Source organism: Cebidichthys violaceus, unplaced genomic scaffold (assembly GCF_023349555.1).
Source record: "Cebidichthys violaceus isolate CVI_PGR_0920_01 unplaced genomic scaffold, fCebVio1.0.p SCAF_6, whole genome shotgun sequence".
Taxonomy (NCBI): Eukaryota; Metazoa; Chordata; class Actinopteri; order Perciformes; family Stichaeidae; genus Cebidichthys; species Cebidichthys violaceus.
In genome coordinates this window covers 4,326,709-4,341,040 of record NW_027176816.1, presented here as the reverse complement: position 1 = coordinate 4,341,040, position 14,332 = coordinate 4,326,709, and the positions used below count along the sequence as shown (strand labels likewise).

The following is a 14,332-nucleotide window of genomic DNA, read 5'->3' as shown; positions in this document are numbered from 1 at the left end:
AAAAAAAAAAAAAAAAAAAAAAAAAAAAAAAAACTTAACTTTAGTTGTTTGTCAATGTTTCAGAAGATGCAGTCTGAGCAGACCATTTCATTTTACAAAATATCAAGCATATTCACTCATTTTTCATCAATACCACCATATACACTCTACTGTTAAAGCAGCTACTAACGACTGTAAATAAATCCCCTTAGCTTTTTTTAAGCCTTTCCAATCGGCCATGTTTGTCGATAACATGTAACAATAGAGATATATCATTTAACAGTAGAGATATATCATTTAACAGTAGAGATATATCATTTTCTTACAGTGAAATGCATTACATTTTTGATCGCAGAACAAAATGTTATCTTACTTACCATGACCGGTATAGCATGTATCTTAACATTCACATCGGGGAGCAAGATGGAGCAATCTTTCGTCCAGGTGGGGAGAGGAAAGATGTATTAACAGTATCTAAATGTCACTGCAGTTACAAGAAACTGGATAGATGAATGCAGAAGTGAAAGCCTATGGTCATATATACACGACAGCACGAAGCAAATCATGTGGCCTATGTCAAATTCATGTAGGGCAACAGATACAGAAATTATGTCAACTGATTAAAAAATATATATATATTCATAAACAGTATAATAACCACTTCAGAGTATTTGAAGAGTCACAATTACTCAATGCTTTGTTTTTCTGACTGTACAGATGGACCAAAGAAAAAACAGACAGAGAAAATGTTTTTTTCTATTGGTGGACAAAGTGTTGTCTATTGTGTGACTTCCTCAATTCTAAATAAAAGGTATAAGGAACCACTTCATCACATGCTTCAAAACTCATTTTCACTCTGAACAAATGCTTATGTACAGTAATAATTCATTCGACACTGGTAGTAGATTTACAATCAATTTATTAAGTGCACTGTATCATGAAAGCCATTAAATCAAAAGAGCATTTTATTTTTAAAACAAACCATTATGAAATGATTCTCCTTTGCTAATATAACTTTAAACACAACTAGCACACAGAAGTATTTTCTGTGTGTATATGTGTGTAAAGACTGCAAAAGAAAAAAAGGAAAAACTGTATCAATAAAATGTATTTCTGGTTAATCAAAGCTGCATAAAACCTGCTTTTATTCAAGTGCTGTGTTAAAATATATTTTCCCATCCACTTATTGGAAGTGATTGCTGATAACAAGTAAAGGACAGTAATACAAAGTGTGTTCTGGTTGGAGAGCAAGTTCAATGCTTTGGCTTTGGATTGGACATCATACTGTCCTGGAAACAGGAGCAGAACATCCCTTATACACAATAGTGTCTTTTCCCTGCAGCAGCAACAACAACAGCATTGGCACGCCACTATGTATTTATCTGATATTTACCATCACTGACACATGTGTTGAATTATCCACAGAGCGATGTTCATAAAGCCATCAGACTCGGCATCCACCTTGGAGAGAGAGTGATTGTTCCCTGGGTACCACAGTATCCTAAATAACACACACCAGAGCATTAGTGAATGAACAATAAAAGCCCTTTGTGCAGTGCATATCTGACACAACCAACAAAACATGTTACTCAGGCAAGCTGCTTACCGGACTGGGACCTGCTTTGCTTTCAGAGCTCTGTAATATTCAATTCCTTGCTTGTTGGGTACACGCTTGTCATCTTCCCCTATGGTAAGCAATACAGGGGTCTGCACCTAGATGAGAGATCATCTTAGGTTACTACATTGTGTAACGACACCAATGAAGCCACATGCACAGACATACACAGAAATACTTATACCTGTGTGACGAGTTTAATGGGGGACTTGTTCAGCATCTGTTCCCAAACAGCAGGGTCAGGTAGACAGTCTGTACTGTAGTTGTAGCCAGCCTCAACCATGCACCTGAAAAATATCAGCCAAACATCAACAGAAAGAAGAAAAAAACAGAATGCTTTGAGGTCTTTTGTTAATGCATTATTGAACACTTCCTTCCTGACAGTGAGGCAGACACATGCCCTTTATCTGGCTCACAGCTGTCAGAGTGGAATGTCAGAGGTTCAAATGATACAAAACAACAAAGACAAAAAGTTGTGCACAACTGGCACAGTCACAGAATGAGAAAACACGGGTGGGCAAGGGTGTGGGAAGGTGCATGCCAGGATGTACCAGTCCGGGATGTCTGTGCTGCCAATCATAGAGGCCAAATTGGTGACGGGGTTGCGAGCCACACAGGCCTTGTAGAACCCTGGGTACTGGCCAATCAGATGACAGGCCAGGAAACCACCATGGGAGCCCCCAGAAACTGCCACCTTCTGCACGTCGAACAGGTCGCCTTTCAGAACACTTTCAACAGCAAACTGGTAAAAAGAAAAACACAGGAAACTGTGAGAGATCAATTGTGGTGAAGAAAAAAGGAAGACAGATGAAAATCAGAAGTTGGGGGACGAGAACAAAAAAAAAAGAAAAATCAATAAAACTATTGCTGATGAGCGTTAAACAGAAACTATGGCAACTAACCTCCACTAAATATAGAAATAGCAACTAAAATCAACAAAGTTTACACAAAGAGCAACGATGGAAGTCATTTTTTACCAGAAGGAGTAAAAGATACTTTCATAGATCTATTTCATGACATGAAGAGCGTGCTAATCGTTTTAAGCAGGAACATGTTTTATTCTTACTTGAACATCTTTGACGTCCTGGCTGCCAACATTGCCAGGTAATGAGAGGATACTGTCCTGACCGTACCCAAGAGAGCCACGATAGTTCACTAAGCAAAGAAACAACAAACAAAAATAGAATTACCACTCGTCTCCAACAAGTCAAGTTGCAGTCTGTACAATATGTCATTACTTCTATCTTTCTATCCTATTAGACATTTGTGTGAAATTGTCAAAATTAGCATATGAATTCTTGAGTTATGGCCAACAACGTGTTTTGGATGTTTGTGCCAGATGTAATGAGATTCCCTCTAGACGTTCCTGAGATTGTGTTTACGAGAATATATATAGATGAAGGAATGGACGGACAATCCCAAAAACATAAACACATTTCCATCAATGTATCAGTCCTAGATATTATAGTTTTGCATTGAGACATTTTTCTCTGGTAAATAACCAGGCAAGTTATGATTGGTTAAGCCTGTGAAGTACATGAGTACATGTTCACAAGATAGAAAAAACTAAGCCAAGCGTAGTGAAGTGACTCAGGAAATAAATGCTTTTTGTAGTCTGAAAGCCGAACCTATTCTGAGACAGCATGTGAACTTTGCTCATCCCCTTTTACACATGAGTACATATTCTATCGGTGGATGAGCAACCTCTGAGCAGGTGTCTCACATAAAAGCACTCCACATTAACGTATGAACATACCCAGTAGTGTAGCAAAGCCCATCCTGCACAGCACAGAGGAGGACAGAAGCCAATCAGCTACAAACACCGAGTGAGGCCCGCCTAAGTAAAAGAAACAAGTTCATGTAAAATACAGACTGACAGTTTGTCTCAAAATGCCACAGATAACACTGCATGTAGCATCAAATTGATATATAACATCTTACAACCATTGGCATTGCCAATGTTATCTGTAGCAGTAGCACTTGACTGAACAGAAACAAATCCCAACACAAATCCAATTTCCACTTCAGCATGAAGTCACAGCACTTCAAATGGATTTCTATATTAATTTAGCTTTTTGTAGATACTACATTAGGTTAAAATTAACAATTATGGACCACTGCCTAAGTGTTGATTTTGTTTGCACTAGAAAAATAATAATGACTACAGAACCATAATGAGATTAACCAACCATGAGGAATGACAACAAGAGGCAGCTTCACTCCATCTTGGACCTCCTTTGGTTTGATCAGCAAAGCTTCGAAATCAAGGCCGGCTGGAATATAGAAAGAAATAGTTAGTCCTACAAGATTACATGGGCTGTTCTTCATGTCTCCCACAGACAACTCAATCATTTTAACCCTCCATAAACTTGAGGACATAACTATTCTTTCTGAATTAAAACAGGAGCTTCATCCTGCAAACTCATTTACTCCATCTCCTGTAAACAGAACTGCCTGCTGTTCTATCATGATTACTATCGCATCATTTTGTACAAATGTATTAAACCCAGCCACGATTAAATTAAGCCTATGTTTATTCTTTAAAAAGCCAGGTGGCTGTTAACTATACCTCTAGCCCCAAATATTATATATACCTCCTGACTAGTTTATTACGTAACTTTGCAATAGATCTTAACTTTGAGACCTTATAATTATCACTTTTTGAAAGGTGATGATTCAACTCTCTGGACTGCAGAGCATGTGAAGGAGTTTCTTACATATTCTGTACACTTCACATATGTGAAACAAAATGGAGTGCGGACAAACCTAACGGCATCCCTTCAGACCATTTGACGAAGACAGAGAAAAGCAATGCATTTCAGGTCCTTCTGTGAGGAATCCTGTCGAGATACTAATAAAGCATTCTTACGGTATTGGCTGTTGTCTTGCTCTGGTGGAGGAGTGAAAGTCAAGATCTGCCAATCAATTTCTGGCATTGTCTGAGACTCTTCCAAAGTAACCCAGACCACTTCCTCCTGAGAATCCCTGGCCGGGAGGAAACCCACCCTCTGGACAAAGAAATCAAATTGCAATAGGTGAATAAGACATACATTCTTGACTAATAAAGCCCCCCCACCCCCACCCCAACCCAAAAATGTAATTCCTGCAATAGCATATTAGGTACATACTATATAAAAATATGAACAATCAAATAAAGACCACTCATCCTACCAGACTAGGAGGGCAGTTTGGAGAGGAGCAGCTGACCACCACCAAATCTCTCTGTATGTTCAGCAGACACCAGTTACCGACATCGGTCTCTACAGACAAACGAAGATCAACATTAGACACAAAAGGTTGAAATAAACATTTCCAAGCTTCGCAGAACACTGATGCAGTAGCCGACTAACCAAGACTGTCACGACATGAGCATGAGTAACACTGAGGCTGATCAATGTGTCTCGCCACTCACCTGAAGTCAGAGAGGTGACGCTCCCTGTGCTCACATCCACCATCAACAGATCCTACAAGAGAAACAACGGTTAAGAAATAATAACATTTTCTCAGTCTAAATACTTTATGTGTAAAACATACAGTAATCAAAAAAAAATATCAATATTGTTTGATTTGTATCAATATAACAAGAAACTTCCCAGGAGTTGACTGTACCTTGCGGCTGCGCTGAGGGCAAGCAACAATAATACGCTGACTGTCAGCTGACCAGCACTGAGGGGACAACTGAGAGCTGTAGATACCAGTAAAGCCATCTGTAAAGCCACACAGGCACAAAGAAGTGTGAGATATAATGAAACTAGAATTACCGCCTCACAGTTGTATGCCTATTTCAAGTTTCAGTTTACATTCATGTTTGGCCAAAATGTCATCATTTCGTGTTCGGTGCGGACGGATGGATGGACAACATGAAAACATGAGGCCTCTAGCCAGAGGCATGAAAAAGGTGCACTCACGTGACCATCAAGTATTCCTTACCCTCTCCAGGTCTCTTCACCACGTCCACCACCACTGAAGTCTTCTTCGTATACCAGTCGTACTAAAAATAAAATATGCAATCACAGAGGAAAACAAATGTATAACTCATAAATGTATTTCTGCTACATGTCTACACAACAGAAAAACAGCAGATGGTGCATTGTGTCAAGAAACATTCCTTCCTAATTATTCTTTTCACAGAGTACAGTGCAAGAATGGAAAGTTATTGTGTCTTATGGGGAGAAGAGGCCCTTATCCTGTCTTACCATACAGAGCCTGCTGCACTGCATGTGTGGTCCAAAGACAGAACATTCCAGGTAGACGATCCGACACTGATCTGGGCTCAGCCTGGGGGAGCACACTGCACTTGTGCCTGATGTTAGCTGTTCTGAGGGACACAACAAATACAATACACATGAACATTTGCAGTAATAATAACAGAATTGAGCTATATCTTTTTAAAATATAATAATAATAATAATACTCATAATGCACTTACCACATCCCCCACCAGTAAGATCCGCATAGAACAAAGATGACCTGACGGAGAGAAGGAAGACATGAATAACTTGAAGTAACTTCTGATAGGCCAGCTTTAATTCTTCTCTTTGATCAGTAATCACCTCCTGTTGGGGCAGTACTTGAGGCCAATTCTGAAAGGCTCATGCCACCAGCCTACAAAGAGCACACCTGTGTCACCTGGAGCCCAAAATGCCTGCAGAGACAAATTAACAGACAGAGAAAGCAACCACAGGAGTATGAGGGTATGAGCACACTATACATGCACAACAAAACACGCATCATTCATGCACAAACTGCTGTACCAACCTGTCCAGGTGAGATGTCTTCAGGGACCCCCTCCAACACAGAGACGTTGTCCCCCTCGATGTCCAAAACACAAAGCACTGGACGGCTCTTACCAACCAGAGCCTCTCCCCAGTCCTCATATAAGACAAATTGCTCCCCCTGCAGGGGTAAGAAAGCAAGAACACAAGTTAAACTAGAGTGGAATGTAACCTAAGAATGTTGAATTTGAACCTTTGATTAACGAAAATCCCCTGCGTTTCAAAAGAATGATCTGCATTCACCTTTACAGCCTCTTTTTTGTCCACTCTCATGGTTTCGTCCTCGTCCCCAATAGAAGACAACTCTGGTGACTCACTCTAGAAGAGAGATAATGAAACACAGAACAACGAGTTTTTGCCTACTACTCTGACCGATCTATTACACCAATCACAAAAGGGTAGAAAACTTGCTTCACTACTCTTATGGCCACATCCCAATCAGTGTTGTCGATGGAAAATACCTGGGGTGCATTCAAAATGATACCATTCACAAAATGCCGAAGGTTTGCCATGCATTTACGATTGAGCAATAAGCTTAAAACAAATGGTGTGCAACAACCTTTGAAATATATTTGATCAGGTTTGCTGAGTGTGCATCTGCTGAGGCCATTAGTCCACCAACGAGGTCATTTGGTATCATCCAGCATGTATTAAAAGCTATCTTATCAAAATCTTTACAGAGAACCACAGAATAGCTAGCAACTTGAAACAACAACAAGGCAATTTATGCACCATGTAGCTTCTTAAAGGATGTTTTTTAGGAGTTTTTACTTCTGTGAATTGAGGATCTAAGGATAGAGGATGTCGTATGCTGTGCAGATTGTAAATCCCCTCGAAGCAAATTTGTGATATTGGCTAATATATAGATAGATAAAATTGCCTTGACTGTTTGCTATGCTCTGGGCAGTATTGAAGACAACCCCAGCAGTGACCTCGGGGAGAAACTAAATGTGTTATTTGCAACCTTTAGAAAGCAGAGGAGCAGTTCTCTGCCCCATGTGATTCGGTACTGATTTACCCTCAAATATAGAGTTGCAGACAGACCTGGAAGAAGGATTCCGCCTTCGGTCTCTTCCTCTCTGCTACATACAAGAGGTGGGTCTCAGAGTGGGACCAAACCAAGCAGCCAAACTGATCTACAAATATACAAAACACAGCGTGATTCTCACCTTGACTGGTTTCAAAGAAATCGGTTAACAAACGAAAATAGTCGGATAAATAGTGCAGTTAACTCACCATCTTCATAGACTTTGCCATGCTTCTTTAAGGCTGTTAGATTGATGCTTTTCATCTTGATGTTTTTAGTCCAGATCTGAAGGGTCACAAAGAGGTCCGGGGAGGAAAGTCAAAGATCTTGGATTCGAAGTGCAAAGTTACATGAGGTTTTAAACCTCCTGGTGGAATACAGAAATGTACAGTAATACAGGTGAGCATCATAAAGGGGGCCATAAATAAAGCAACATGTTTGGTACAGTGGGTGAGGGACAGCCACACACCTCCAGAAACTGTTTGTCCTCTCCTTTGATTGTGCACTCTCTGACAACGGCCTTCATCTCACCTGAGGGGGAATCCTTACTTAGCACCCTGACAGGGCAAACATATTAACGAGACATTGTTCAGTTTGCTCGGGGTTAGATGCATGACAACATATTCAAGCCCACTCCTACCAAAATAACTGTTTAATAATAAATGTTTACATACTGTCCTTTGATTTCAGTGCAGTTTCCTGAGGCTCCAGAGTAGACCACCGACTTGTCATCGTGGAATACAATGTATTGTCGGCAAAACTTGACATTCTCAATCCTGTCCAGATCACGCTGGCTCCATTCTGCAAAAAAAAAAACAACAACAAAAAAACATTTAAACAAAATGTCATCAATGATCCTGCAGAGATCTGATGATCTTAGTATGTGTGTATGTTGAGTACCTGTGTAGACGTTGCTGTATTTGCCTCCATACTGGGAGGTGACGACAGGTCCCACGTCTGCTCTGCCCAGAGAAGGGAAGAGACTCAGTTCTTTGTAGAGCCTGGCAATGTCCTCAGGGTTGGTCATCACCTGACGACAAGCCACAGAATAACTCATCGCACTGACGTTACGTCTCAATGATACGAACTGTCCAGCAGCGAACAACGCCTTCCTCATGACCTAGCTAGGAAGCTAACCAGTCACACATAAGTTTGTAAAGTTAACATAGTTTATCACCAAAAAACAGAGGTTAGTTCATAAACATTAGCCGAATCTGTTATATGCTAACAAGTGAAGCGATCGCTGCGTGAAACAGAAAGCAACCAAGTGAACAGACTGGTTTGTTTATAGCAGTGTTTGAGCAGGAACTTCCTGTGGGAGCTGACGGAAAACAACCGGACGACCAAGTGTCAGTTTGCTAGTTTGATTTTAAAAGCTGGCTAACGTTAACTGAGCTATTATCAAAAACAATGACAGCGTAATTAACGCCAGCTTTAGCTATATAAGCACCAATGTGAGGTTTATTTTTTGTAGGATATGTAGCAAAGAATAAGTAGTCAGTAAAGTGGAATCATACCTGTGACTTCATGATAACGACGGTGTGTGTGTGTGTGTCTCGTCGGTCTGCAAAGCAATTGAGAGCACAATAGAGTAGTTAAGATGCTCCCGTACAAAGTTAACTAAAAATAAACGTTACTGTTTCAGCTTCCGGTTTCAACTTAAAAAATAAGATAAAATCCCTGTTGAGCAGTTCCTGGATGAACAAAACACCGGAATTTAGGAACGAATATTTAAAAACAATTATAAATAAATGACACATAGTAATTTAAAAAATAAGACAGTCACATATGAACATAGTTCATCATATAGAACAGTTTAGAATAATAGTCACACATGCCAGTACTTTTATTTCGTAGGAACGTCACCTCTACAACACCCAACAGGAAGCAATATACTAATTAAATAACTGAGTTTATACGCCCTCTTGCGTTTTAAAACCGTAATCTTGAGAGTGTTTCACATTGAGTTTATGCCGTGTGCAAAGTTATTGAATTTAGTGTGTGGCATTCACTGTCGAAGCACGGTAATATAAGCATCTTATGAGACGTGATTTAAAATGACTTTCTGATTTGTATTTATTAAATTGTCGTATGTGTAAATGACAACCAGCGCTGCTTGTGTCAGTCAGCTGGAGTAGGTGGGGTCACAAAGAGCCAAGATGGCTGACTTTGAGGAGCCGCTGTCAGATGACGAGAAGGTTTGAAGACTATTTTATTCTTTGCTCAGCGCTATTTACTCTCATTTGTAGAGAGCTACGCGTGTTAAATGTGCACACGAACCTACCGGCTAAGTTTTGGAAAGAGTGACAGTTTTTGTTCACGTATCAAAGTGATGAACTAGTGTTTTTAAGCTACCACTAGCTAGCCAATGCTAGTTAAAGCGCACAGTTGAGCTAGCCGCGAAATCAGAAGCTGGAAGAGCGGTTTAGCCACTGAAAACTCTTTAGTGGTTGTAACGTTTCCTAGATTAATAGAAATCGAAGTATCGACGCACATTTACAAAAAGTCGGATTGCAATGTTCATCCCAGTCTGCACTAATTACAATGTGTGCTACGCCTTCTTCTCATGTTAGCTAACAGTAGCGGCTACCGTTACTTCGCTTTGGATTTCTGGGTCAAACATATTCAGTTGCAGCTCAAATACTTGCTAACCACACACGAGCTTCAGGTCAGAATAAGGCTTCCTATAATCTAGATGGAGCCTGATAGTGACACCATACCAGTGGCAGCTGAACACGTTAGTTGGAGGCAAAGCACTAATTATTATGAATGGCAGATGTTGCAGAATTACATTTTACGTGTAACGTTACCACATAAAACAACAACAACAACAACAACAACAACCGTAATACCAACACACAGGGAGGTGTCAAAGCTAGAAACGAGAGTGGCGACATTCTCCCGATAGAATCGAGAGATGTTTGAGATTAAGCTCTATTGTCGTTTAACTGGAACATTGAGGGCACAATGATGGCATGATTTTACAGCGACATGACACATGAGTCTAGATCACTCGTTTATAATGCAGTACCCATTCTGTGTTCACAAAGCAGTGTCTTGAGGAGTATTCCTTTATTTCCTTGCAAATTACAAGAGCTGTTTTTATAATACGTATGTCAATTATACTCTCTGAAGTTAACTTTTTCCTAAAACATGCTTGCTGCTATTTTTTGTTATTGTCAAGTGACTTTAATTTTGTAATTAAGATACTATAGTCATTCCTAGTAAACCAAAAATGTTAAGCTGGTTTCATCATAGGAGAAAGGCTCACTGTCATTGCAAAATTAGTATCAGCTATGGCAATATGATAAGGCTACAACTGGATGCCAAATTACTAACACAATTGGTAGTACATTTTTATTTTTTTGATGGTAGGCTTATTGAAGTTTGAGTACACATTGTTTTTTTTCTTATTGAGGAGTGAAAACCCTAATTATATGTAAAATATGAGTTTGTAGCATCTCTCTTTAAATTGATTCATACAGCAAGTCATAGTATCATGATAACTTAATTAATTTGTTGCGCTTAATTTGCTTCCATAGGTTCGCATAGCGGCCAACTTTGTGACTCATGCCCCCCCGGGAGAGTTCAATGAGGTCTTCAATGGTAAGAAGTAGCTGAGTATGACACGATGCACATGGTAATAATGTATCTTTTAAGAGCAATGCAATGCATAGTTTCTTTTTGTCTTCCTAGATGTGCGGCTTCTTCTCAACAATGACAATCTCCTCAGGGAGGGGGCCTCACAGTAAGTAACACTTAGTTAAGATAAACGTCAGAAATTCAAATTCTCATTATTTACACAATTAAAAACAAAAATGTGTGGTTAATATATTAGAAAAAAAGTTTGTGTGCTTGTGTGATCTGTCTAGCTCCTTTGCCCAGTACAACATGGATCAGTTTACTCCTGCTAAACTAGAGGGCTACGATGAGCCGGTATGTTTCATCCTTGAGTCTTTCCTGTTCATCCCAGAAGAGCCACGTGTCAAAGCCAGACCTTTTTCAGTCTGTCCTCTCCCTTATTGATAGGTCCTGATCACAGAGCATGGTGACTTAGGCCAGGGACGTTTCCTGGACCCCCGCAACCATTTGGCGTTCCGCTTTGACCACCTCAGAAAAGAGGTGAGCGACGTGCAGCCGTTTGAAGGAGAGACGGCCCTGAGAAGCTGGAGAGATGCCTGCGATACCTCCCTCAGTGCCTACGTCAAAGAGCACTACCCGACTGGAGTCTGCACGGTAAGGTGCACGACAATTGTGACAAAATGGTCATCTAAGCAATAGACTACATTTTACCTCTACCATCTCTGTGTTGCAGGTTTATGGGAAAACAGTTGATGGTCAGCAAACAATCATAGCCTGCATTGAAGGACATCAGTTTCAACCCAAGAACTTCTGGTACAGTCACCTCCCCGCATAAAAACAGTTTAGAAGCTTATCTGAATATATGTAGAAGGATATGTTGCTAATTCTTTTAACATAGCTTCATCACAAAGGTTATCAATGACCAGTTTTGTGTATTTATTTTTTTTATTTGTGGTTAAAGTGAAATAATTGGTCTGTCAGTTCTATTCAGCCTGCTGCTGCTGCTGCTGCTGCTGTCTGTTTGTTTGTAATGTTGGGCTTCTGTTCTCTAACACAGGAATGGTCGCTGTAGATCAGAGTGGAAGCTCACCATCGGTCAGTCCACTGCTCAGGTGGTGGGAGTGTTGAAAATCCAGGTGAATTTAATTCAGTGCGCTCATCTGCAGAAATGACAAATGATACAAAAAAACCTCCAGCTTATTAACAAAGTTGTTCCTCTGCCTCCAGGTGCACTATTATGAAGATGGGAATGTGCAGCTGGTCAGCCACAAGGAGGTAGAGGAATCAATACCAGTGACTGTAAGTAGAACATGTTATACATGAGCTCTCCTGCAGTCTTTTAAACTGCTCATAATAAACCTTTTGCTGCTGACAAAGTTTGAGACTGACTGTGTCATCTCTGAGTATGTAGAGGAGGTCCTCGGATACACGGTGATGACTATGTGTTTTTGATACAGAATGAAAGCCAGACAACCAAGGAATTTGTCGACATTATTGAGAACGCAGAAAACGATTACCAGGTAAGCAACTTTTCATTGACTACCCGTTTATATACTGTTTAAAATCACAGGTGTTACTTTGATCAAAATGTGCATAAAGAAACATTTTGAGATTAGAAAATGTAAAAATGTTTTACTTTATTTCCCCCCCTTTTTTTTGCCTTTAGACTGCAATCAGTGAGAACTACCAGACCATGTCTGACACCACCTTTAAGGCCCTGCGTCGCCAGCTGCCTGTCACACGCACTAAGATCGACTGGAATAAGATCCTCAGTTACAAAATTGGCAAGGAGATGCAGAATGCCTAGTGGAAGGTCAGGGACTTACCAGAGAGTCGCACACTCCACTGGGCCCAAGAACCCGCATATACATGCGCAAGGACTAACCAAAGCAAAGCTATATCAGGATGGGGCAAGGAATTAATAAAAACAAACAAAAAAGTATAACTGAAGATCTGCAGACTATAAGGCACCGATATCCGTCTGCTGTGAGGAAGTTGCGGTTATGAAGATAATCGTGGTTTGGAGAAAGTGGTTACTTCTAGGTGTGTGTCGTGAAAGAGTTGTGTTGGGTCAGTGTGCAGGGCTATGCTCAGGACCGCTACATAAAAGAAGTAGATCTCTCTTCTGCTGTATAAGTAATCTTAGACCACCCGAGATTCAGGTGTCACAAGTCACAATATTTTTCCTTAATTAGACTCATGCAGGACTGTGATCACGTCACAGTGGAGATCTCAGCACTTAGAGTAAAGGACCAGGAAGGCACAAGGCATCTGATGAGGGGACTTAAGCACACCATCACATATCAGGGTTTGATTTAGCACAGGGAAATACGATTTTTGTTCCATTGTAGTTGTCATGCATGGTAGAATTGTAAATCGGAGGAATCAGTAAAATCGGGACATTGACAGGAAAATGAATAGCAGTCAGCTGACATTGTAACTGGTACCAAGCTTATAGTAATCCTAAACTGACAACTTCTAGTTATGTTATATGTTGCTAATGAAATTGACAGTATTTCTACCTGTTAACATGTATGAGTGGCATGATCCTCAGCATAGCTCTGTTCCTGCACTGTAAACCTGTGTGTCTGTCAGGGCTGAGGGAGTGTTAGCTTGTTTTCTGTATGTGTCTCCACCCATGCAAGCAACGATGACTGAATTAAGATAAAGCAACTTCTATGCTGTTGCATCTTTAATGCATTCTCTGTTCTGTTACTTTGGCAACACCACCTCCATTGCTGTACAGCTTTTCCTTTGTGAAAGGAGAACATACTCATACTAACCAAGATTTATTTGCCAAAATGTCTTTCCTATGGTAAAGAACTCCATCCTCCCATGTATGCAAATTTCTATTTTAATATGCTGGTTTTTGTTGAGTCTTAGAATATTGCACTCTTAACTGTAACAAACTGTATTGGTCAATGCCAAGTGAATGCAAAGCAGTTGCCATGTAAGGCAAGATACTATATATACGTTACATGACTTCTGTAGGGCCATATCATACTGGTTGTGTTGCATAATGTCTAAGTAGGCTGACTCTGGATCAGTTACTTGTTAGCTATACAATGTGCTGTGTTCAACCCTCACACTATACTACAACTGTGTGCCGATCAGTTATAAAGTTTAAGACTGTACTGCCCCATTCTGTTGTAAAATAAATGGATTGAACATCCTGGCTAGATTGTTATTTTAAGCGATTTTTTTTTTGAAGGACATGTTTGCATCTCAGATGCAGGTGAGTTGGAAAGTATCACTTGAGTCTTGAGAAAAGAAGATCCTGCACACTGCTCTTGCTGAGCGTCAATGTATTCATCACACTCCGAGTTCGAGTCGAGTGCAACGAGTTGACAATTA

General features: G+C 40.2%; 2 protein-coding genes across 5 annotated transcripts; one reads left to right on the top strand and one right to left on the bottom strand.

Annotated features, from left to right (window-relative positions):
* Positions 1-881: 881 nt before the first annotated feature.
* apeh (acylaminoacyl-peptide hydrolase) lies at positions 882-9,000 on the bottom strand. Of its 4 annotated transcripts, none has more exons than XM_068732796.1 (23): positions 8,914-9,000; positions 8,297-8,426; positions 8,071-8,197; positions 7,866-7,953; positions 7,606-7,681; positions 7,414-7,505; positions 6,613-6,687; positions 6,353-6,490; positions 6,148-6,239; positions 6,024-6,064; positions 5,791-5,912; positions 5,525-5,585; positions 5,204-5,301; positions 5,007-5,058; positions 4,766-4,854; positions 4,464-4,602; positions 3,784-3,867; positions 3,351-3,431; positions 2,661-2,749; positions 2,146-2,336; positions 1,779-1,881; positions 1,586-1,692; positions 882-1,480 (listed from the first exon to the last, which is right to left on the bottom strand). In XM_068732796.1, exons 1-23 carry the CDS (start codon positions 8,923-8,925, stop codon positions 1,375-1,377), a joined length of 2,193 nt encoding a protein of 730 aa, XP_068588897.1. In that variant the 5' UTR covers positions 8,926-9,000; the 3' UTR covers positions 882-1,374. The 4 variants fall into 4 exon arrangements, with proteins under 4 accessions (XP_068588897.1, XP_068588895.1, XP_068588896.1 ...); XM_068732794.1 differs by having other exon boundaries at positions 8,297-8,528; positions 8,914-8,991; XM_068732795.1 differs by lacking the exon at positions 8,914-9,000 and having other exon boundaries at positions 882-1,268; positions 1,373-1,480; positions 8,297-8,674.
* A 362-nt stretch (positions 9,001-9,362) lies between these two features.
* On the top strand, positions 9,363-14,150 carry LOC137889565 (F-actin-capping protein subunit alpha-1-like). The gene is made up of 10 exons (XM_068733479.1): positions 9,363-9,594; positions 10,939-11,002; positions 11,093-11,144; positions 11,269-11,332; positions 11,426-11,632; positions 11,712-11,791; positions 12,036-12,114; positions 12,206-12,277; positions 12,436-12,498; positions 12,645-14,150. The coding sequence occupies exons 1-10, from the start codon at positions 9,556-9,558 to the stop codon at positions 12,783-12,785; spliced, it is 861 nt and encodes a 286-aa protein (XP_068589580.1). The 5' UTR covers positions 9,363-9,555; the 3' UTR covers positions 12,786-14,150.
* Positions 14,151-14,332: the final 182 nt, after the last annotated feature.